This window comes from Vanacampus margaritifer, chromosome 2, assembly GCF_051991255.1.
Source record: "Vanacampus margaritifer isolate UIUO_Vmar chromosome 2, RoL_Vmar_1.0, whole genome shotgun sequence".
Lineage (NCBI taxonomy): Eukaryota > Metazoa > Chordata > Actinopteri > Syngnathiformes > Syngnathidae > Vanacampus > Vanacampus margaritifer.
The window spans coordinates 44,666,405-44,682,626 of record NC_135433.1 but is presented as its reverse complement, the minus strand read 5'-3'; the positions used below and the strand labels follow the sequence as shown (position 1 = coordinate 44,682,626).

The window sequence follows — 16,222 nt, the reverse complement described above, 5'->3', positions numbered from 1 at the left end:
GAGGACCCTGCCGAGGGTGTAGAGCTGGTCCACTGTTCCACGGCCGGGACGAAAACCACACTGCTCCTCCTGAATCCGAGATTCGACTTTCTGACGGACCCTCCTCTCCAGCACCCCTGAATAGACCTTACCAGGGAGGCTGAGGAGTGTGATCCCTCTATAGTTGGAACACACCCTCCGGTCCCCCTTCTTAAAAAGGGGGACCACCACCCCGGTCTGCCAATCCAGAGGCACTGTCCCCGATGTACACGCGATGTTGTAGAGGCGTGTCAACCACGAGAGCCTTTAGGAACTCCGGGCGGATCTCATCCACCCCCGGGGCCCTGCCACCGAGGAGCTTTCCAACCACCTCAGGGACTTCGACCCCAGAGATAGGGGGCCCACCTCAGAGTCCCCAGAACCTGCTTCCTCAAAGGAAGACGTGTCAGTGGAATTGAGGAGGTCTTCGAAGTATTCTCCCCACCGATTCACGGCGTCCCGAGTCGAGGTCAGCAGCAGCCCATCTCCAGTGTTAATGGTGCACTGCTTTCCTCTTCTGAGACGCCGGATGATGGACCAGAATTTCATCGAAGCCGTCCGTAAAGTCGTTTTCCATGGCCTCTGTTATTTTTGATACATCATCGGTTTAAAAGAAAATTCAGGAAATATGATGCCAAAGATATTTGCATTTTTTACTCTTTGTACATAATGCTTAATGCAATACTGGAAAATGACTTATAAGTCTTGTATCTTTTTAAACATGAAGTGTTTTGTTGTACAGTAGTCACAAAATCTCATTGTATTTATTGGTTACAAATGTTACTAGTGATTGAGTTCACAAACAATCCCACAAAAGGAATTTAACAAACAAGACATTAAAATACACAACATGCATAGTTTCCTTGTGCCTTTATTAAGTAAAAATAGACCTTTGAGAGTTGCCTTGTACGTACTGTACATGCAAACGACATATTAACCTCACACAGGGTTTCCCAAATGTTTTCAGCACAAATATACATCCATAAAATTAACATAGTATAAACCAATAATAACATGAGCAGACAGTATTTTGGAAGAAAGAAATTGTGCGCTTGTTCAATATTTAAATAGCGATCCAATAAAAATGTGCCTGGATCCTATTTTGGGCCCCTGACCAAAACAACGGCTACAAGAAATAAGGAGTTGCAGCCTTTTTTCTAATTCTTATCATATGCTGATTAAATAAGTTAATAAGAAACCATCATGCTAATTTCTGTGCTAACTGATGTGATGTGGTATGCATTGGACAGGCTGACTCCCTGAGTAGTGTAAGCTTCCTCTGGAGAATGAATGCAAATGCACATTTGTAATTATTATTAGGGCCAAAGCAGCAGGCAGCGCAAAGGCATTTATGGAATTGATGTTATAAAAGTGGAAGTCAAGAATTATTATTATTTTTAAATCTTAATACTGTAAGTTCCATGTGCACCCACTAGTCTAAACACGGTATTCTGGTTAATGTTGCGTTTGTGGAATAGGAATTAAGCCGCAAAATCCACCCGTTTTTATCTATCACAGGGAGAGGCCATTTTGTCACTGGTTGTCAACTGAAAATGACATCACAGCTGCTCAGAGCTCAGGTAACGACCAATCGCGGCTCACCTGTTTTCTGAGTTTGGTCATGTGACTTTCACAAGCTGAGCCATGACTGGTCGTCACATAAGCCCTGAGCAACTGTCATTTTCTGTCAAAATCAAGTGGCAAAATGTCCGCCCCCTGAGATGGATTAAAAACGGGCGGATTTTGCTGTCTTATATCATGTTCAACAAATGCAATATTAAAACTCATTCAAACCCCAAAACGTATAAATACGTTTTTAATGCTTTGTCCTTCACTCCCAAAAAATGTATTTATACTTTTTTTTATGCTAGAGTTTAAAGAAGGCTGTGATCCAACTTCTGACCTGAAGAGCTTAAAAGCAATGGTAGTTATTACAAAAAAACGGCCAGCAGGTGGCAGCGTAGAGTATAAGAGATCAGCCAGGGCCATGTTGAAACAAGCTCTTTTTTTTTTCAACAGGTTTGTGAATGATGAAAGAAATCTAGCTATGATCTCGTGCTAATTGCTGCAAAATGGAAACAGATGCAAATATACTTTTTCCCTCAATAAAAGAAGAGACTCTAATCTTTCTTTTGGTAGGTTTCATGTTTTTATAGCAATAGAACTAGTGCTGTCAAAGTTAAAGCGTTAACTGATTCATTAATCACAAAAAAATATTGTATTCATTATTAATTAACGCAGATTAATCACACTTTTAATTTTGACCATAGATTACCCTTTAACGTGACAGCGGATGGCTAAATTTAAGGTAGCACAGGTTTTGTTTGAGCAATAGACATAATTACAAGCATTAAATAAATGTTTGCGTATCACATTTAGAATTTTTGTTCATGTCAAAATATTGGGGTCATATTTTTTTTTTCATTTTAAATCATGCAAGTAATCAACTGATTAGAAAAAGAGGAGGATGAGCGTGTGCAGTGGATCAAAAAAAATGTTGAAGACATCCTCATAACATTAAATATCAAAAGAATGAACACATAACTGGTGCTCTTCAAATTTGGCGGGAAAAAAATGTTGATAATAAAAGCCTTTTTTTAAGCCATTAATCAGAATTCTAAGATGTGAAAAAAATGTAATCGTTTGACAGTTCAATATTGTGTGGACCTTGCAAAAACAGTCAAAATCCAGTAAAACAGACAGGAATGGAGGGTATGAATGAGTTAATCAGATTATGTTTAGACTAGTGGGCCGCACACAACAAATTATTGTACAGAACATTTTTGACTTGGCTTCCGCTTTGAATTCATTTTTTTGAAAGCTTGACATGCTTGAAAACTCACCAATTTTTCCATGTGCTTGAATTCTGGTGAAAATGTTGGTATTTTTGGGGTGTTGAAAATGAACACACACCAAACAATTCATTAGGGAAATTAGAAATGTTCAGCCCATCGATGCAAAATTTGATATATACAAACAAATCTTAAGAGCTGAATAGCGAGTCGGCCATTTTGGCATGAAGAAGCCATTTTAGTCCAGTTCCACAGCTCATACTTGGTCCAATACTAACTAGTGAATTTGTCCAAATAGGGCGCGAATGGAAGAAGGTATTCTTGCCAGATGGACATTTGGGATGTCATCGGACTTTGATGATTTTGACGATTCACCGAAAAAATTGTGACCACTGATCAGTGATCACTCATGGCTGCTAGGAGGTTCATAATAATAATTAGTATTATTATTATGGCAGCACAACTGTGAGTTCCATCATCTTTGGACATCAATCGCTCGGCTCTTCTTTGTCAGAAATGTTCATGAAGAATCCATCTTGTTCCTTGTATAAAAAGGTCCCGCAGATAGAGAGAGCAAACGTCCACATATCGGCTCTCTCCCAATATCCTCAGTGTCTCTGCTTGTTTACAGATTTTTAGCCGTTTGGGCTCCTATTGGCTCTGCGAGCTGAAGTGCCGGGCTACTCCTCGCTCCTTCCCATCGAAACCTGGCAAGGGCTGCCCGTATTTGTCCACACACCAACAGAAGCCTCGCTTTCTGCCCTTGGATGGTCGGCACTGCGAGTGAAGAGGAGGGACAAGGTGAGGCTAAATGTACACAAAAAAATAAACTAGTTGAATGTGCGGCATTATGGCTAACGGGCCACTTTAGTCAATGAAGGAGAACGGCAATAGTTAAGAGGCATTAATGGGCAGATTGTGCTTGAGTGGACGCAGCCTTGGCCGCGCGGCGCGCTGTGGTATTTTCAGCAACTTTTATGGTCCACCTCCTGTTACGCACACATATAGAGGCCTTAAAGGTAAACAGAAACCTGCTCAAATATTTGCTTAGGGACCTTCGTGAACAACTGAGAACCCAGATCTATTTTCAGGAGCCGGTGGCAGCACGAATCATCTGTTGCTGATTATACCCCACAGCTCCAAATTATGGGTACTACAAATGACTTACAGAGTCTGCGTGGAGCAACCCGAGGGCTGTTATTTTATTGCCAATTTTACTAAAGGTCAACCCCCGCTCTAGTAAAACATGCAAGTGTTCGTTGCCGATCGGGATGGAAGTTGTGTGCCTGCATCACAGCACGCTTCATCACACTCTAAAAACAATATTTTGCCTTAAAAAAGATAAATAAATTTAAAAAAATCAATGCAACAGTTTCCATTAGTCATTCGTAGTTGTGACAACTTATTTGAATGGTGTTGAACCAACAAATTATATTACTTTTCCTCTTCAGTAAAATGTTATCAAGTACTGCTTATTTAATAACTGTTCGCATAAGGATACATTTCTTAGTTGGCAACTCAAAAAATGCATTACGACAACTGACTTTCCCATATTTTGAAATGCAAGTAGGCTAGGCTACTTTAGCTAGGCTAGGCTACTTGTACTTTAGCTTTAAAGTACGCTAGGCTACTTTGAATGGTGTTGAACCAACAAATGATATTACTTTGGATGAAATCGCTTTTCCTCTTTAGTAAAATATAATCAAGTACTGCTTATTTAATAACTGCTATCATAAGGACACATTTTTAAGTTGGCAACTCAATAAAGGCATTACGACAACTGACTTTCCCATATTTTCAAGTGCAAGTAGGCTAGGCTACTTTAGCGAGGCTAGGCTACTTGTACTTTAGCTTTGAAGTATGCTAGGCTACTTTAGCTTCTTGTCTTCATTACGAGCGTTTTCACATAGCTTTGTCAATACAAGTAATTAAACTACAGTTGTGATTAAAATTATTCCATCAGTTACTCTGTCAAACACGTACAAAAGTGGCATTCCAAACTCAGAAGCACATTACAACATGATTAGCAGCTACAGTTCACTCCCTGTGAAATACAGTAGTAAGCAAGACACTTAAGTAAACAGCAGACACTTCATATAAGTAATGGTGGGTCCCTCACGTATGTGTTTAATGTAAAACTAACAAATAAAAAAGGAATACAATAGAAGTAGAAAATACCCTAAAACACTATAAGTCACTTCGTAAATACATTAAAGAGACGTATTTACATCTTGAACATGGTGAAAGGCATTGTGGGAGTAAATCATCAAAATGGAGTCAATGTTGAGAAAAATTATCAAGTTTATGAAGTTATGCCAACTTAAATTTCTTTTCAGCCGACCCACAGTGAATTTTGAGTGTACATGACATGAGATATAAATAAAAATGATGGTAATTACATCTACTTGATTTTGCAACTAGCAGCTTAGAAAGTTTATCTAAATCAATAAATTACATTTATTTAACTTGCATTTATATATTAAATCAAGTGGTGTTAACAGATCTTCTCAGTTAGATATTTTTTTTAAGAGTGTAAAAATAGCAAAATGTCTCTAAGGGGACATTTATTGCTATTAAGGGATGGTTTGGCTCCACATTATGCGCATGTCCAAATTAGAGCCAACCACATGAAAGGAAGCACCCGGAGGCCTGCGTGCACACCGCGCACTGCACTGCATCGCATCCACTCTGCATAAACAAAGACAATGAGCCTGACTGCTTTTGAGATGATTGCGGGTCAAAGGAGAGCACGTCCATTAAGCAGGAGCGCCGCGCTGTGCAATAAGAAAAGTGACGCAGCAGCGCCCTAAGTGCCTCCATATGAACGCGTCAGAACCGCTCATTTATTACAACCCCGTTGTGGGCTGAGCCGCTTGCGCGAGGGATGCGGGAGGGGTGGGATGGCGGGGGCATGGCCGCCCGCCCGCCACTCTATTTCTGGGACCGCTTCTCAAAAGTCCGGCAATTATGGGGTGAGGACGTCGGGTGCCGGCAGCCACCTTGACGTCTGTCTCGCTGGGAAGGTTCCCGAGCGTCGTCCCAGCCAGGCAACGGCACTGGGGTTTGGGCTCCTGTGGTCGCAGTCTCCAGTGCCAGTGGCTCGGGGTCTACCTCACTGGTGTGGCGGTGCAATGATGAGGCTCTAATAACTACCGATGAATACAGGAGGACAGATTCACGTCTATAATTGGGATGCTGGAGGCCCACAGTTTGAGTCACTGCAGTTGGGATTGAATCTCTATTAATGCAGCCTGCAATAAGTAAGACATTTGGGCTTGCTCTTTAGAAGTAATACAGCGCTTAGGGGCTGTTTATGTTTTGAACTGACCTATTTTGGAACCTCAAAACAGCCTTACGAGTGTTGTTGTTGCAACTTTCGGCTTGTTCCATCTGCACTTGCCACAGAGAGTCACTAATTCGTTTGGCACAGTTTTTACGTCGGGAGCCTTTCCTGACGCAACCAACTCATGGACCAGCCACTGGGTATTGGGGCACAAGCCAGGAATTGAACGCACACGATCTGCATGAAAGGCAGCAGCATGTACTGTACCTCGAATATTGCAACAGGTGATATTGATTTGTGTTGAGGTCATTTTTCCGCCACTAGATGGCATAATTGCATTTGTAAGACATATGTGGCAGCTCAATGCATTTTTCTTTTCACATTAAGAGCTATCTAATCTTTAACATCCAGTAACTTGTGAAATTCTGCACATTTTGAAAATTGTAAAATACAACTTGACCCCATCTCCACAAATATATGCATTAATATTAAATTTAGTACTGCTAAATTTTGACGTGGACATGTCTGCTACGTTGCGACTGGAATTCCCCCAGTACAGGCTTTCCAAGTATAAGGGGCAGTCATTAAAAAAAAATTGTGGCATTAAAGGAACTTTAAATTAACTCAAAATTAATTTATATTTCTTGACAATAATGTTCTATGCAGCCCCACTAGTGTAAATAAGGTATTCTGGTTAATATTGTGTGAGTGGAATATGAGTTAAACAGCAAAATCCAGCAGTTTTTATCAATATCAGAATGTGGCCATTTTGCCACTTGCTGTCGACTGAAGATGACATCACAGTTGCTCAGGTAACAACCAATCACAGCTCAGCTTCAGAAAACAGGTGAGCTGTGTTATTGCCCGTTGCCTGATGCTGCATTTGAGCAAAATGGGATGTCAAACTTTTCCGACTTCAAACCAGGAAGTGTGTACGGGAACGCCCCTTGAAATCGGAAATCCCACTTGCAAAGTCGGAAAAAAAAGTACCCAGATTTCACCGACCGACTACAATGTGACGTCACTCAACTGCCATGTTTCGGTTTTGTGGGGTTGGGTTTTTGTTTAGTTTTGGGTGTTTGTGTCATCTGTTTTTTTATGTTGTCTTTGTGTCCTTCCCTTGTCTCGTCAAGCTTTATGTGATCCGCCTGTGTTTGCCTGACCTTCCTCGTGTGTCAACCAATCAGTGCCGCCTGCCACTTGTGTCTTGCCCAGCTGTGTCTCGTCATGTCAGTTAGTGTTGATATATTTAGGCCCCGACCAGACGAAAGCAAAGCTTTGTTCCTCAAACAAATCTCGCACACACAGAAGCATTTCAATACTTGCGTGTATCCTAAAGAAGACCCTGCCGACGTTTAACGGCTGTAATGTATATGCCAGGTCTGGGAGTATCGGAAAGCGTAGAAGAAGAATCAGCGAAGAAGACAAACACTTTTTTTTTACTAACTTTATTGCAATCTACACAACAAACATGGCGTTGCGTGTATCACAACAACATGAAAAAGACAAACACAGGAGAAGTGACAATGGCGGGTGATTCAAGTACAACACCGCTTGTTGAACGTGGGAATAAAGAAGCAAAATATTTTGCTGCGCAAAACGACTACGACACGGCTATCCGCCATTGTTGTTGTTCGCGCGCAGTCGCGCAAGAATTGGCGCATACGTCATCAATCTACGACAATGCGTCATCGAGCTGCGACCATTACGTCATCACTGGAGGAGTATCCTGCATATAATGTCCAGACGGACGCGTACGGGAGTGCGTTTTTTAAATCTTTCCACTCTGGAGCCCGGTTTCAAAAGTGATCGGTTTCAAGCTCTGAAACCGCGCCATTGTCTGGACGAACGGATACATTGAAACTGGCTTTCGTGTGGATGGTGCCTGATGGTGGGCTGACTGTCCAGACCATTTTTAGCAAGTGTCCAAATCCGATCTGGCCCTGTTCAGACTGAGCCACATTATTGACCCATCTGACACGTTGCTGTAGCGACGACGTTGAACGGAGGCGGCGCCCAACTAAGCGCGTGTAGTGTTTGACGTCATATGACGCGGTTTACCGAGCCGTACTTCCAGTTCCTTGCAAGCGCGTTAAGCGGTTTTCTTTTATTTTTCTTTCTTTTATTTTTTATATATATATATTTTTAACGACCATATATCCATGGCTATGACACTAGTTTGCTATTTCCGGTTGCGCATGTGAAGATGTGACGGGGTAGCGAGACCGGCTTCAGCGCAAGTAATGTAAACTGTCACTATACTTCCGGTTGAGCATGACGGGAGCCGTCAAGGCGATTGACTGCGGAGCATGCGAGGATACAGCCTGGCAGTGAACCGATTGGACGTTGACAGCGCGGGCGCATTAGTTTTGCACGCGTAGACAACGACAGTCAAATCCGTTCTGAGTGTTTCGAGCTGATCAGACTTAGACGCGCATCCTGTCCAAATCGTATATGAAACCCATTTTCCATTTTAATCCGTCCCGCAAAAATCGTATTTCATGTGCTTTGTGACTGTTCAGACTACAAAAGAGCCATCCACATTCAATCTGGATGGACTAAAAATTATATTTGGGCTGCCGGTCTGAACAAGACGGGAGCCAACAAGGTAAGTCTTTTTTTATTGATCCATTGTTTGTTTGTTGCTGTCAGTCTGTCATCCCCTTGTCATGTTTCCCTTTTTGTTCCTAGTCTGTAATTAAGCCCTTTTCCCCCGCGGTATTTGTTTGCTCTTGAATTGGACTTTGTTGAAATTAGTTTTTGGTGAAATTTAGTACCTGGTTTGCCTTTTTGGTTTGGCTGAATTTAGCAAGACTTTTCGGACTTCGCCTCTGCCTCCTCGCCTGCGCTTTTCTACATTTGGGTCGTCCACCCCACGCGCCTCGTGACATCAACAATGGCGACCCCTTTGGCAACACACACCGCTAATGGTAAAACGCAATTTACTCGAGTATAAAACTAGATAGTTTGCTTCATTGATAAATATTTGACATAACTTCACGTAACACATGAAATTGTACGGTTAACTACGGAACTGTATGGAATGCTTATGAAATAAATACATGAATAAATTGTGAAAAGGGAAGTTTGCTGGAAGTCAAAATGTGTTTTGAGGACCAAAATAAAACTAGAAAAATTCCCGCGGAAATAAAATAATTATCTCTATCCGCCATTTTGGTTGTTTACTTTCTTGTTGAACGCTTTCAGGTCGGAACTGGGACAATCCAAGTGGGATAAATCCAACTTCCGACCTTCCTCGAATGCAGCATGAGCCCTGAGCAACATTGTCATCTTCAGTCAACAGCAAGTGGCAAAATGGCCGCCCCCTGAGATGGATAGAAACGGCTGGATTTTGCTGCATAAGTCATATTCCACAAATTTAACATTAATGAATGTCATGTTTAGACTAGTGAGGTCACATATAACATGTTATTGTCAAATGTTTATGGTTAACTTTTCTGTTAAAGCAGTGGTGTCCAGACTATTTGTGGTCCTCTATCCATTTTAAGTAGCCTGCAATATATATATATATATATATATATATATATATATATATATATATATATATATATATATATATATATATATATATATATATATATATATATATATATATATATATATATATATATATATATATATATATATATATATATATACTAAAAATTACATATGCTACTATTTGTTTGATATACTTTAGAGCCTTTCTATATATGCAAATGAATTGTTTACAGTTAGACAAGAAATATATATAGTCTTTTTCTATATCTATCTATCTATCTATATATATATATATATATATGACAAAATTCTACTCTGTCAAGGTCCGAATTGTGAAAATATCACATGAACGACTGCCAAGTAACAAAAAAGGTCAGCTTTTGACAGATTGCTCCTGTTTTTGTAGAGAATGTATGAATGTAGAGATGGGATTCGGCTGCTGTTGTTATTCAGGTGGCTTAGGGTCCGACCATCCAAAAATATTGGCAAATCGGAAACTATTTGCCATTTGGAAAGCTGTTCAGGGAGCAGTTTTTCCAAAACAACACTAGAATGTTAAACATTGCATAATTTTTTGATTGACTGATTTTGGTGTGCTTGAAAAATAAATGTAAAAAAATCTTCAAAGTGGCCCTTGCATCCTTCGATTTTTCTGTATGTGGCCCTCGGGGGGGGTTTGGACACCCTTGTTTTAAAGGCAGTGTGAAAATTCATTGATGACACCCGACCACCAGCAACGATTGTGCTCATGTTCCCTACCTGCTTTTTCTTATAAAAGCCCTTTTTGTCGCAGTTGGGTATACGGAAACCTCGCGGGTTGAGGATGTCTGTAATCTTGAGGCTGCTGAGGATGCTCTCGATCTCTCGCCGACAGGGACCCTGCGCACAAAAGAAGACGCAAGCAGTTACGGTAAATTCGTACTAAAATTGTTGTGTGTCAATAATTGTCTGTTCATGTTCAGTTATGGCTCAAGTAAGACATTTAAGATACTAAAATAAGGCTACATTCACACTGCAGGGCTTAATGCTCCATTACGATTTTTTGGGGTGAAATCCGATATATATATATATATATATATATTTTTTGAGTAAGCATTCTCAGTGACCAATTTTGGGGAATTATTTTTTTGTACATTTTCATAGCTACTTTTAAATGTTTCAATTCTGCCTTTTATCTTCTTTTTGTTTGTTGCTATTTGATGTATTTTTTATGGTCATTTTCAAGATTTCTTCTTTCGTTTTTGGACAGTTTATAGTTTGTTTGTTTTTTTTGTTTTTTGTTTTTTTTTTTGGGGGGGGGGGGTGAAGGGTGGTATGGGGGTATTCCAAAGCCATTTTATGGTCATTTTTGGGATTTCTTTTTTTGTTTTTTGAACATTTTATGATTACTTTTTGAACAGTTTCTTTTCTAGCTTGTTATTAAATTCTCTGACATTTGTTTTCAATTTCACAGACATTTTATATGAATTTTCTGATTTTCCTCTTCCTTTTGGACATTTTTAAAAACTTTTTTTATCTACCTTTTATCGTTCTTTTTCTGACAACTTAAAAAAATTTTAACCTGACTAAAATTTATATTTAATTATGAATTTTTAAAATCTAAATTATTAATTTATTCAAAGAATATTTAACCTGAAAAAAATGTTAATACATATATATATATATATATATATATATATATATATAGTCTACTTTTTTCTAGAGATCCACAGGGAGCCACAGGAGAGGGACTAAAGAGCCAGATGTGGCTCCAGAGCCACAGGTTGCCGATCACAAGTCTAATCAATGCAGTCAATTGATGAAGAGCTTTTTTTATCCAGGTAAGAGATTTGATTTGGTATGGACTGTTATGTTTCCACTCTAGTACTCTGATCACAACCCGTTCTTGAAAGTCACATCCTAAACTTAATATCTGACCAATTGCAAACAAAAATAATGTCTTCCATTAGTGTTACTTTTCCTATGTTTTTAACTCTGGTTAACTTTTGGTCTTTGGGATGTGCATAGTTCTCACTTAAGATGATCTGAACTGCTTGTTGGGATCAATCTTGCTAAAATAACTAGTACAGCAACAAGAGTTTGTTTTAATCCAACCCAACACGGCAAATGTGAACAAAGCCTTAAAAATCCGTTTTCAGCCACACAAACTCCATAATTCAATTTCCTGTAATGTTGACTTGCGACCAGAACAAGATGTACCCCGCCTCTCGCCCTAAATCCACTGGGATGGGCTCCCCTGACACAGCATAAGCGGTATAGGAAATTGATGGATGGATGTGGGAAGGGGGAAGCTTAAAAGTCGGGCCAAAAAGGCCTGTCCTAAGCTCCAAGTACTCTGGTCGCTAATTAAAGCGACCATGCAGCCAAAGCCCAGTTCTCGTGTGCGTTCACGTCTCCGGCCAAAAGAGGAGATGGAAATAGTAGCAGGGCTTCCCAACAGGCGCTCGAGCCAACCAATCCATCATCCGTTGGCTCTCGGCGCAGCCGGCACGCGGACGCCTTGTGGTCAAACAACCGCCTGACCCGGGTCAGCCGCAGGGCCACGGTCCCCGCTCGCTGTCATGCCATTCTGTTGGTCACGGCGCCTGCCAACCTTCAGCACGCTTCCCCCAAAACATTTCATCACCCGCAGGAAGAGGAAAAACACCAAAACACAGAGTGAGAGAGCGAGAGAGGAAGAGAGGAGAAAAACATTCCAACTCCAGAGGAAGGAAACTATTGGTTGTGGTACTTACATACTCAGGCTCCGGTTTGATCTCGAGGGAGAAGTTCTGTTGGTCTGTCAGGAGTGGTCCGGGCACTTCCTCCATTTTAAAGCTTTTAATTCGCTTTTGCTTCTCCCGTCGTAGGATTTCAGCCTTGGCAGAGGGCAGGAAGGCGTTAAGCGGAGGTCGCACGGGTCCCGTGGGTCTGCTGTGCGTCTTCTGGAGGACGGCGCTGGTAGAGTTGTGCTCCTCGTCCTGAGTTTCGATGGTCTCTGCCAGTGTTTTGAAAGAGCACGTGGTTGTTCACTGTGCTGTGTTTTGGTTGCAGACACAAGCACACACATTCAAATACTGTTGGGTATAATTGTTTTTAGCCGTATGGAAAAACTCTGACATGCTAAGCGGTTTAATCGGTGTCAGTCCCTAAAGGTACAATCTAAAGTACTTATTATAGTTACAGTAGTTAAAGTGTCAAGGGCACTGTAAAAAAAAGAAAAAAAGTAATATTTACTTAAAAAAAAAAAAATATGTCAAGTTTTTTCACTCAAAAATTCTAAATACATTTTACAGGGAAAGTTGTGAGTACCTTTTACCAGTTAATTAAAAAAAGAAAAGGTATGTAAAGGTTGAGGAACAAACCTTCAAGTTGGGAGACAGCCACTCTACCACCTGAGCCACGCCACCCATGCAGTGTGTTTTTATATTGATGGTGTCAGACAGAACCCTTGTACCGCCAAGAGACCACACTAAAAATAGTTGGGTCAAAAATAACCCAAATTGGGTCAAGAATGGACCGACCTAACTTTTCCAGTTATTAAACCCAAAAAGTTGACTGAAATTAAATGATAAACTCACAAAGCAACCCACTTTTTAGGGGGTTGATTTATGGGTTATTTATTTGACCCAACTGTTCAGGCTAATTTAAGAACCCAATTGAATTGGGGGAAAAAAAAAAGAAAAAAAAAAAAGAACCGACCCAACTTATGGGGTTAAATAACTCAAAAAGTTAACTTTTGGGGTTAACTGAATAACACAATTGAATTGGGTCAAAAATTAACTGACCCAACTTTTTGAATTATAAAACCCAAAAAGTTTTTGTATTTTACCCAACTTTTTGGGTTAAATAACTCAAAAAGTTGGGTCAGTCAAATGTAACTAATAACCCACAAAGCAACCCAATTATTATGGGTTGCTTTGTGTGTTACTCATTGGTCCATTTTTTTTAATTTTTTAATTTTTTTTAATAACCAAGTAAGTTGGGTCGGTCCCTTTTGGGCCCAATTTGTGTGTTTTTTATTTTATTCTGAACACACCAGCAATGCAGGATAGTGACAAATGGCAAGTGTAGCATGGCTCGGGTGTTTTTTGTTTTTGTTTTTAATAATGATAAAATGTACTCAAAACTCTCCTTGTAAAATGTACTTAGAATTTCTGAGTGAAAAAAACGTAGCTAGTTTTTTTCAAGTAAATATTACTCTATTTTTTGTTATGTGTATTTTTATTTTTTAATTTTTTACAGTGATGCATTTCCTGGGGTCTGCCCCATTGTGAAGCCATACTGTGGTAAGCGTTCTAATCTAATCCCCAAACTACTAATTATGGGACCGCTGCGGAGCAAGCTTTTAGTTCCCCAAGGTATAGTTCCAGGGCAGAAAAGGTTTCGGTCAGCCCTACATGCAATCCATGCTGTAATTCAATGGATAACCCCCGAGTTACAACATTATACCAATGCACCCCATTAGGCTTATGATTTAGGACAGTCCCATTGTTGACAAGTCATATTGAGATAATAGTCCATTTCTAAGTCCCAAACTACCACAATACTGTTCATACAAAGCATTTGAGATGATCACTCCAGTGATAAAACACATAGTGATTCAATTTACAAAAATACATGAATGTTTAAAACTGAGTGCTGTGCCATCAGTGTCTGATTTGTTCAACTTTGGAACTCCATTTGTATTGGAATCTCTTGTATTACTGTATTTGGAAATAAAATATATAATTAAAATAATTAAGAAAAAATAACATTTTAAATAAAGATTTGCGCTCGTAAAAATTATCAACAAAGTGCCCTCCTTTGAGAACAAAGTAAAGATCTGTTCTTGAGAAGAAACCATTACCTTAATTTGAAATAAAAATAGATCTGCTAATAATTACCAGTAAGACATGACAACTGTCCAACCAACTGTCAAATCTGAACTTTGAATTGTTTCACTGAACTGAGAAGTAGTGAGACACTTGGGCTTGGGCTTCATAGAGGATCTTTTTTTTTTTTTTTTTGCACATCTTTAAATACACACTCTAAAAACAGTTGGGTCAAAAATAACCCAACTATGGGTAAAAAATGGACCGATCCTCTACTTGGGTCAATTTGACCCAACTTTGGGTAAAAACATTATAGTCTTTTCGTGTAAAACAACTCTTAAATATTGGTCACCTTTACGTGGGTCAAAAAATTGGGTCATTTTGTATAAAATAACCCAAAAAGTTGGTCAAATTGACCCATAAAGTGGATCGGTCCATTTGAGTTACTTTTGACCCAACTGTTTTTAGAGCGCATTTTAAAATCTCACCCTGCTGGATGTGCCTTCACACACCCCCATTTACATAAACCACTGCACTAATGCACACCTATAGGAATTATTATTGGCCTCATCCTGGTCCTTGGATGGATCTTAAAATGTACAAGCCACATGCCAAGCCTTAGCTTTGAGTGTACCACAAGATATGGCATATTTTAGAGTACAATGATGATAATATGATAAAAGTAAAGTAAAAGTCTCATTCTGAGCTGTCCATCATCCATCCAATGCACCTTTCCTCATTGGGGTCACGGGTTAGGGTATACAGCCTATACTGGTCGCCAGCTAATCAATATAATATAATCAGTATAGTTTTTCATCAAATGCCATCTAATATATTCCCCGCAAAATGTGACATTCAATTTCAGTCCATGCCTAGAGTTGAACGAGTAACATTCTTACTTTTTGAGCTCACATTGAAGACCCTCTTGTCCCTCACCCCCCAACACTTAATTAGTAGCCTATAAAGGTCCAGTATGAGCCATAAAGACAACCCTGTGCTCATTTTGCGCGCCGTTCCAAAGTCCTCAATGCACGCCAGTGTGCGCGCATGCACGCCGTTAAAGCGAGCGTGATGAGTAATCAAGGTGCACGCATACCTGGCAGTTCATTGACAGGAGGCGTCGGTCTCTCCGCGAGCCGTCGAGTGGTCGTGGCGTTGGCGCAGACCCCTCGTCCCTCCAGGAGCGCCTGCAGAGGTCTGGTCTCGCCGGGCTGGTGCTGGCAGGAGAGCCCGGCACCGCATCTGCCCGTGTACACGCCGCAAGGCTGGCCGAAGCTGAGCGCGCACGTCAGGCAGCAGCCGCAGCCCGGCTCTCGGACCCTCTCGGAGCAGTCCTTGGGCAGGGGCTTGCAGGAGAGGCGCGCGCCATCGTCGCACGGCTCGCACCTGATCACCGGGCCCAGCGCACCTGACCCGCGGCCAAAAGACACCAGCACGAAAGTCACGCAAAGTGCGCGGAAGCACGAATCCATGGTGGGGTGTGTAATCCTGCCGCGGTGACTCCTTCTGCGCTCTCATTCACGTAAATCCACCGCACAAAACATCCCAATATATAGACCCTGGAACAGTAGTCACTCCCCCCGTGGAACTCCACTGATGAATAGCCTCCACTGCACTCTGCCATTTCTAATCACAGCAATGCACTGTGTCTATAGACTTTATTACTCAAATAGCTATACATGGACTATCTATTTTTTTTTTTTTAGAACTCCACTATTATTTCTTAACCTCCAACTGAGATTTAGCATTTAAAAAGCAACTAGAATCCATTATCATTAAAAAATATTTTTATTTTATTTTATTTCCCTAAGCAAAAGGCAAACTGCATTATTATG

General features: G+C 40.5%; 1 protein-coding gene across 1 annotated transcript; it reads right to left on the bottom strand.

Moving 5' to 3' along the window:
* Positions 1 to 871: 871 nt before the first annotated feature.
* On the bottom strand, positions 872 to 15,859 carry LOC144043800 (insulin-like growth factor-binding protein 3). The gene is made up of 4 exons (XM_077557783.1): positions 15,484 to 15,859; positions 12,330 to 12,571; positions 10,354 to 10,473; positions 872 to 3,587 (listed from the first exon to the last, which is right to left on the bottom strand). Exons 1-4 carry the CDS (start codon positions 15,857 to 15,859, stop codon positions 3,462 to 3,464), a joined length of 864 nt encoding a protein of 287 aa, XP_077413909.1. The 3' UTR covers positions 872 to 3,461.
* Between the last annotated feature and the right edge of the window lie 363 nt (positions 15,860 to 16,222).